This window comes from Poecilia formosa, unplaced genomic scaffold (genome assembly GCF_000485575.1).
Source record: "Poecilia formosa unplaced genomic scaffold, Poecilia_formosa-5.1.2 Scaffold240, whole genome shotgun sequence".
NCBI classification, from domain to species: Eukaryota; Metazoa; Chordata; class Actinopteri; order Cyprinodontiformes; family Poeciliidae; genus Poecilia; species Poecilia formosa.
This window is the reverse complement of record NW_006800179.1, coordinates 176,467-185,408: the sequence shown is the minus strand read 5'-3', so window position 1 is coordinate 185,408 and position 8,942 is coordinate 176,467. Positions and strand designations below refer to the sequence as shown.

Below are 8,942 nucleotides of genomic sequence, written 5' to 3'. Positions count from 1 at the left end.
ACTGGTTCCTGTGGTAACTGGTTCCTGTGGTAACTGGTTCCTGTGGTAACTGGTTCCTGTGGTAACTGGTTCAGGTTTTAACTGGTTCCTGTGGTAACTGGTTCCCAGTCAGCCAGACGCCCAGACTGGTTCTGCTGCAGCATGAGAAACAGGATTAGCTCTTCCATTCAGAGCTCTGTCAGCGCCGCGCGGCCCGAACAAAAGGCGTTCTGTTGGCGACCCGATTCGACCCGGAGTCTTCATGGAGGCGACTTGCTGACATCAGCCGTCTGCTTCCCGGTCGGCCCAGACTGGGGCTGCTGGGAGTTCTCCTGAAATCAGCTGACTGCGTCGTTTCTGAACGACTGACAGGAGATGAAAATCTCAGAGATAAAAGCTGCAATCATCGGAGTTTCACTGGTTTCACTGGTTGGACTTTAAACAAACCTGAGTGGATTTAAGGGTTTCCTGCTGGCTCTGGTTCTGTTCGATCAACAGCACAGTTTTCCACACTAAAACCTGCTGGTTAAAATAACCCAGTTAGTAACCAGTACTGGTCCAGTTTGGGTTAAACCGACCAGCTTTTCAAAAACGGCGCCCCCTGGCTGCAGCGGTTTTTAAATCCTGTTCAGCATCATGTTGCTTCAATCTGCCTTCTGGACGTGTTCAGAGTTTTCTCTGAACACGTCCAGGTCCGGCAGTACCAGAGCGAATGTGGCCAGAACCGCCTCTCTGGTTCTGAGTCTGTGAAATCTGCAGCTCTGGTTCTGAGCCAGAATTGGCCCAGTTAAAGGGAAACGGTTAAATGTTCTTGTGGGATTAGGAGGCATTAAAGCGCCGGTGCTGCTGGGACCAGGCCTCAGTCCGGCTGCAGGTCCGCCGCGGCCCATGGTCAGCCCGCCGGGGCTGCAGGTTGCCGTGGAAACGGGCCGGGACAGGAAGCGCCGGCGGTCGGTCAGCTGGTTTGGTTTGAGGCTGAACATCATGCAGGAGAGCAGAGAGGTGAGGAAGACGAGTCCAGAACCTTCTTCAGAACCGCCAGGTCCGTTTACTGACACCTGGAGGATTTTAGCAGGATCCTGAGTGACGTCGCCGGTTTCACCAGGATTCACCAGCTGACGCAGACATCCTGTTAACGTTTCACCAGGTTTATTATCGACAGGAAAATGTTTCCACTTTATGTTAGAATTATTTTCATCTTTAAATGATCAGCATATCAGCGGTAAATGATCAATGTTTTCATCAGATGCTCTTGAGTCAACTTTCACCAAATACATTTTTACTCTTGAATAATTTATCCGATGCCACCTTTTACTTGATAAAGTATCGCTGACTGGAACATAGTTTCTGGGAACTCTGCCTCCTCTGCCTGTGGGAACGCTCTGTGATTTTGTCCAACTGATTTTTTTGTTGCTGTTTCTGAGGATAAACTCTGAAAGGTTTTAAACGTTATGCGTTGTTGTTTTTACAGCTTTTCTTTTTAAATGTTCCTGGTTTTTAGTTCATGGTCATTTTCATGAGTTTCTGAAGCGAAGCTGAAGAGTGATGGCAGGGCAGTGTGTGGAGGGGAAATCAGGAGAAATGCTGTCTGAGTCCAGCAGCTTGGAGACCTAGCAAACCGGCACCCAGTGGAGAGCCTGAAACGTTCTCTGCTTCAGCACAGGATGAATCATTTAACACTGAAACATTGTCGGCGCTCAGGTGTAACGTAGCAGTTTCTGCTTCATTCGTCTTCCTCCTGTCAGCTGCGTTAGCTTACTTCATGTTAGCGAGCCATTCAGTGATGTAAGCGCCATTTTCTCCACATACTCAGTCTGGGTTTTACTTGAACATTTTCCTGCACTACCGTTTTTAGAGTAGGATCTGGATATTAACGAGGTAAGTTTGATATATTAGATGGATTTAAATGCAGTTAATCACTTTTGCTTTATTACATATAAATGCTCAGGTCGGAACGTTTTAATTCACGTGTTTCTGGTACGACCGTAAACTCGACGCTCAGAGGAGAAACCTGCCGTCTGCTTCCTCTGGTCATCCAAGTTCCTCTGAAGCAAAAATGATTGTTCCATCTTTTCCACACATTCCCATAAAAACGTCATTTCCAGTCAAAAGCAAATATTCTCTGATAACCGTCAAACATTTCCAGATGCTTTGTCATCATCCATATATGGAAGTGCTTCCTGTTTGTGTTTGGTGGTGCATTTATTTTGAAAGTCGGTACAAAGAGCGGTTTGGGGTTTATTTTTTTGAAGATGTTTACCTTTAAATCCTGCAGAGATTGAAACTTTTAAGGCTGAACAGACTCTTGTTTTTGATGCTCAGATGTTTCTTTCCCTTCTGATGAAACGAATCTTTGCGTCCAGCAGGTTTTCTGCTTTGCTAGAGGTTTTATCTGTCACATCTGGAGCTGAGTGGATTCCTTCGTGTTTATCTCAGTGAAGCGTTTTTCTCCCGCCTGCGTTCATGCTGGATCCTCTCTGCTTGAGGAGCGAATCTGTGAAAGAATTACCCAGCATGCCTTGCAGCTGCTCTGGCTTCCAGGGAGAGCAGCTGGCGTTTGGATCGTCCTGCAGCTGGAATGATGGTGGGAGATCGGCGTCCGGCTGGAACAAACGGCCGCCTGTTTTCCTGATGAGTGGGTGAAATCAGAATCCAGTGTGGGAATAAACCGGAGCGCTGCGACGTTCTGGAAGGAAACATTTCTGATCAGAAACCAGGGACATCTGAAAACAAAACACGAACCCGAACAGAGTTCAATACCAGCAGGGATGTGAAGACTTATTGCAGGAAGGATCTGTGATTAAGCTGCTTTATGCACCAAGGACGCAGCTAGTGATTCTTCACTAAATAAAATCGTCTGCAGAAAGGTGGCGCTCTGTGTGGGACGGCTCCGTTAAAACAAAATGGAGAACGGAAAGAGGAAAAGACTGGTTAATGTCTCCATCTGGTTCCGCCTGCAGGCCGTTAGCTTGATGCTTCAGCGGGAACCGCTCCACCTGCAGACATGATTGGAGGCTTTCAGATGTGCTTAACATGAAAACAAGTCAAAGGATTCCTCTTTTCTGATTCCACAGTGAACAGGACCCCACATACCCGAATCTGCTAATTTATTGTCTTTTTTATGTGTTAGATCTGGAACAGTTTCCAGATCTCTTGTCCTCAGTTATTGCATGTGTGGTTTATAGTTTTGCCCTTTCGACTCGATGATTTCGGCCCTTGTGGCGAAACGTTTCAATGCCTCTGCTTCAGAATGAATGCTCCGCTTTATTTTTCCTTTCAGAGAAAAAGGAAATCCAATTTTTAGGCCGGTGATTTGAATTTAATTACCTCTGTTCCAGGAAACAGGAAAATGTTGAGCAGCTAATGTCATGGTCCAGTTTTATGATATGCATTTTCCCTCCAGCCAGCCAAACGCTCTCATGTCCTCCTGAAGTGGTTTGGACTTTAGCGCTCCAGGATTCATGAAGGTTTTGGAAAACTTGTCCAGGTTTCTTCTCACTGTTGCATAAATGCTGATATAACTCATTCAAGGTTCTTCAGTTATTGTTGAAGCTGATCATTCAAAGTAAACAGCAAGACTGTTAGCAAACATGTTAGCATTAGCATGTTATAGCAAACTTAATCTTTGTTGCTAATTTTAAGCTAAGTGCTGCTGTAAAACTAATAGCATTTTAGCTAATTACAGCCAACATTGTTTCGTTGGAGGTGGAACAGAAAGAAAACACATTTCTTCTAACTAAATAATTCCACATGAAGCATCAAATATTCAGCTGCTTAATTATGACATAACCCACACAGAACGAGTGTTTGCTCACCTCAAAGATTAAAGCAGAGCTGCTTACTTCGAGGTGATTAAGCAGCTCTGCCTCCACGTTTCCTCATCTCTGGAGTATTCCACCTGGAGGCTTTTATGTTGGCGGGTCACGGCCGCTCTTCCTCCCACGGCCTCGTCCCGGCTAAGAGCCCCACTTCAGTCCGGCGCGTTAATGATTGGAAACGAACCCAGTCTCAGCAGCATGGCCTGTTCTCAGAGCCTGGCTGCCATTACAGCTGCAGACGTTTCATCTGCTCTGCTGAAGATTAAAAGCTGGACACAAACGGATGTTTTCTCCTGAAGACACACAAACATTCAGCCTGCGGTGGACATCAGGCGTGTTAATACAACCCAGAGTGTGTTTCTGTGTCTAACCAGGACAGCCTCCCAGTGCTCCCAGTAGAGCCATAACTGGGTGCGGGTCGTTAACCAGCAGCTACGAGGCGTTCATTAGGACACATCAGCGGATGCTGAGGTCATCCGCCACGGCGGCTCTCTGCAAGCTTCAGCAGGGCTTTGTTTGGCTGACGGTTGGTTGGAACAGAAAGTTCTGCAGGATTTGCTGCAGGAACGTTGTGAAAGCGTTCCGGTTTCAGTGAACTGACCTAAACAGGAGTTTAATTAGATTTATCTTAAGATGGATTATAACACAGGCAGCTCTTTATTCCTGAAGGTTTCTTATATAACCGCAGTTAATTACATCTCATTTGGAAAACTTTGATTTCCTCAAAGCAAGATGCAAGAAAGTCCTGAGGATGGATCTGCAGATCAGCATTAGATCAACCTGCAGAGGACACGCATTATTATTATTATTATTATTATTATTATTAACAGACGATTGAATTTCCATATGGTTGTTTGTGTTTCTGGAGGGAAGGGGTTGGTCATGTGACGGTGATGCAGCAAAGGATTGTGGGTCGTCGATTTGAACCAGAGAAGCTGGTCGTGGTTTAAAGTATCACCAGTGGCAGACACACTCCCGCTAATGCGCTAACAGCTGAGCTAATTATTCCTTTGGCGCATTAGCTAACTTGGAAAATGTTTAGTGCCGTTAAATTATTCTTTCTAGNGTTAAAACAAAATGGAGAACGGAAAGAGGAAAAGACTGGTTAATGTCTCCATCTGGTTCCGCCTGCAGGCCGTTAGCTTGATGCTTCAGCGGGAAGCCTGATGGACCCCCGCGGGTCCATCAGGCAGCCGGGTTCCTGCATCTCACAGGAAAAACATTAATTGGATTTTCCTGGTTTGCTCCCTGCTGATCTAAACCGGAGCTGGAATCAGGAAATCTGAGCCGTTTGTACAACTGATGGTGATAATTACAGACGTCCTTCGAGGCCGATGCTCATAAAGATACACAAATTAACACCAATGATTATTTAGCCTCTAAGAAGAGGACGAGTGTGAGTCCATGTTCTCCTCATACATTCGTTCATTTAAAAATGCCACAGTTAGCTAGCTCAGAGCTAACGATTGTTTAAATATGAAATAGCTAAATAATAGCTCTGAGCTAAATGTTGATTTAGGACTGAGCTAGCTAAATATTGACTAAGTTAATAAAATAATGAAAAACATGGTGAAAATATGACTTTTGAAATATAAACCCTCATGTTTTTCCTTTTCTAGCAGTCTGAATTATGTCTGTTCATTTTTGGCTCTAGCTTTACGAACGGCGGCCCAGAACGATCTGGGATGTTTCCTGACCGTCTCTTTACAGAAACTTCTGCTCTGCTTTTCTTCTTCTTCCGTTTCATCATCCAGACTTCTTTCCTCCAGCTTCACATTTTTCCTAAACGTTTAAAAGTGGAGTTTAAACCTCTGCTGTTGCGTAAAGGTGGCGGATGAGTCTGAGTGGAGCTGATGTTTCAGCAAATTGAATCAGTTTGTGAACGGAGGAGCAACATGACTTCATCGGTTTCCATAGCGAACACGCCCTGCCGCCATGATGGGCAGCGGAATCTGGGTCACCTCCTCCCCAGGAACACGCTGCGTTAGCGCAGGTCTGTCTGCAGCTTCCCGGCCCGGTCCAGAACCCCCGGCCCGGTCCAGAACCCCCGGCCCGGTCCAGAACCCCCGGCCCGGTCCAGAACCCCCGGCCCGGTCCAGAACCCCCGGCCGGGTCAGTCCAGAACCCCCGGCCCGGTCAGTCCAGAACCCCCGGCCCGGTCAGTCCAGAACCCCCAGCCCGGTCCAGAACCCCCGGCCCAGTCAGTCCAGAACCCCCTTTCGACTCGATGATTTCGGCCCTTGTGGCGAAACGTTTCAATGCCTCTGCTTCAGAATGAATGCTCTGCTTTATTTTTCCTTTCAGAGAAAAAGGAAATCCAATTTTTAGGCCGGTGATTTGAATTTAATTACCTCTGTTCCAGGAAACAGGAAAATGTTGAGCAGCTAATGTCATGGTCCAGTTTTATGATATGCATTTTCCCTCCAGCCAGCCAAACGCTCTCATGTCCTCCTGAAGTGGTTTGGACTTTAGCGCTCCAGGATTCATGAAGGTTTTGGAAAACTTGTCCAGGTTTCTTCTCACTGTTGCATAAATGCTGATATAACTCATTCAAGGTTCTTCAGTTATTGTTGAAGCTGATCATTCAAAGTAAACAGCAAGACTGTTAGCAAACATGTTAGCATTAGCATGTTATAGCAAACTTAATCTTTGTTGCTAATTTTAAGCTAAGTGCTGCTGTAAAACTAATAGCATTTTAGCTAATTACAGCCAACATTGTTTCGTTGGAGGTGGAACAGAAAGAAAACACATTTCTTCTAACTAAATAATTCCACATGAAGCATCAAATATTCAGCTGCTTAATTATGACATAACCCACACAGAACGAGTGTTTGCTCACCTCAAAGATTAAAGCAGAGCTGCTTACTTCGAGGTGATTAAGCAGCTCTGCCTCCACGTTTCCTCATCTCTGGAGTATTCCACCTGGAGGCTTTTATGTTGGCGGGTCACGGCCGCTCTTCCTCCCACGGCCCGGTCCCGGCTAAGAGCCCCACTTCAGTCCGGCGCGTTAATGATTGGAAACGAACCCAGTCTCAGCAGCATGGCCTGTTCTCAGAGCCTGGCTGCCATTACAGCTGCAGGCATTTCATCTGCTCTGCTGAAGATTAAAAGCTGGACACAAACGGATGTTTTCTCCTGAAGACACACAAACATTCAGCCTGCGGTGGACATCAGGCGTGTTAATACAACCCAGAGTGTGTTTCTGTGTCTAACCAGGACAGCCTCCCAGTGCTCCCAGTAGAGCCATAACTGGGTGCGGGTCGTTAACCAGCAGCTACGAGGCGTTCATTAGGACACATCAGCGGATGCTGAGGTCATCCGCCACGGCGGCTCTCTGCAAGCTTCAGCAGGGCTTTGTTTGGCTGACGGTTGGTTGAAACAGAAAGTTCTGCAGGATTTGCTGCAGGAACGTTGTGAAAGCGTTCCGGTTTCAGTGAACTGACCTAAACAGGAGTTTAATTAGATTTATCTTAAGATGGATTATAACACAGGCAGCTCTTTATTCCTGAAGGTTTCTTATATAACCGCAGTTAATTACATCTCATTTGGAAAACTTTGATTTCCTCAAAGCAAGATGCAAGAAAGTCCTGAGGATGGATCTGCAGATCAGCATTAGATCAACCTGCAGAGGACACGCATTATTATTATTATTATTATTATTATTATTAACAGACGATTGAATTTCCATATGGTTGTTTGTGTTTCTGGAGGGAAGGGGTTGGTCATGTGACGGTGATGCAGCAAAGGATTGTGGGTCGTCGATTTGAACCAGAGAAGCTGGTCGTGGTTTAAAGTGTCACCAGTGGCAGACACACTCCCGCTAATGCGCTAACAGCTGAGCTAATTATTCCTTTGGCGCATTAGCTAACTTGGAAAATGTTTAGTGCCGTTAAATTATTCTTTCTAGNACGAACCCGAACAGAGTTCAATACCAGCAGGGATGTGAAGACTTATTGCAGGAAGGATCTGTGATTAAGCTGCTTTATGCACCAAGGACGCAGCTTTATGCTTCCTACTTTCTGTATGAGGGGATAGATGAACTTCCTGGATCAGCCAATCAGAAAGCTACAAACTGTATCACATGATGCAGCTAAAAAGTCTAGGATTTTTCTTTAAACTCCTTTAGACAATAAATAAACTAAGCTTCAAAAAATGTGTCTAACTGCAACAACTGAGGATGTTTTCACATTTTAAATTATACTATAATTTATTAGGGATGCACTGATATGAAAATTTGGGCCGGTATTCATCTTGCTGATTACCAATATTTACCAATATTATATATGTTTCACTGCCTTTGGGGGAGGCACCAAGATAGATAAGTATGGGCTGTTAATATTGGCCCAGTTTTATTTATCGGACTGATATCGATGTGTTAAATAATGACTAATATCGGCCGATACCGATGTTGGTGCAGATTTATCATTCCTCTCTAAAACTGACAATTGACCCTGAAATGATTTAAGGCTTTCTAGGTTTCTAAAAGATGCCAATCAGATCTTACTCATGATTGTCAGATGCTTCTGATGCTGATTATTACTTTGACTAGACCCAACACCCAGGAAAACCGTTTAAAATAATCTGTAATTGAAAGGAACATAAAAGCTGAGTCATGTTCAATTAAGATTTTTCTTGTTGAATGAGAAAAAATGGACAGAAAATCTAGTTGCCCTAGCTAGCTAGCTAGCTAGCTAGCTAGGGCAACAAGATGGAGCTAGCTAGCTCCATCTTGGGTACATTGGCTGGACAGCGTTTGTTTTTACGACCCAGGAGGATGCCCCATCATCCTCTATATCTACAGGTTTTTTGTCTTAAGTTTTGTTCAGGCTGGCATTAAAAGCTCTTAACGAGTGAAGGATTTTGGCAGCGCGCTAATGTGGCGCATTTTATGCAGAAATGTTGATATTTCTCCTCCACCAGTTTGCTTCCAGTGTCCGGTTTCTGTCTCTGCAGGCGACATGAATGCCTAGAGGAGCGTTTATCTAATGCAGGGAGGAACTGTGAAGATTTAGTGATTCTTCACTAAATAAAATCGTCTGCAGAGGAGTCTGTCTGCAGAAAGGTGGCGCTCTGTGTGGGACGGCTCCGTTAAAACAAAATGGAGAACGGAAAGAGGAAAAGACTGGTTAATGTCTCCATCTGGTT

At 45.1% G+C, this 8,942-nt stretch overlaps 1 protein-coding gene across 15 annotated transcripts in view; it reads left to right on the top strand.

The window, feature by feature from the left end:
• Positions 1–8,942, top strand: part of mast2 (microtubule associated serine/threonine kinase 2) — a 77,678-nt gene that overhangs the window by 25,684 nt on the left and 43,052 nt on the right. The window contains exon 1 of one of the 15 annotated variants that reach the window (XM_016680335.1): positions 839–981. The exons of 13 other annotated variants lie outside the window; for them this stretch is intronic. In XM_016680335.1, coding sequence (XP_016535821.1) covers positions 868–981 — 114 coding nt within the window. In that variant the 5' untranslated portion in view covers positions 839–867. Of the gene's footprint in view, positions 1–838; positions 982–8,942 lie in introns of those variants that run through there. One more of the 15 variants, XM_016680337.1, reaches the window with a different exon arrangement.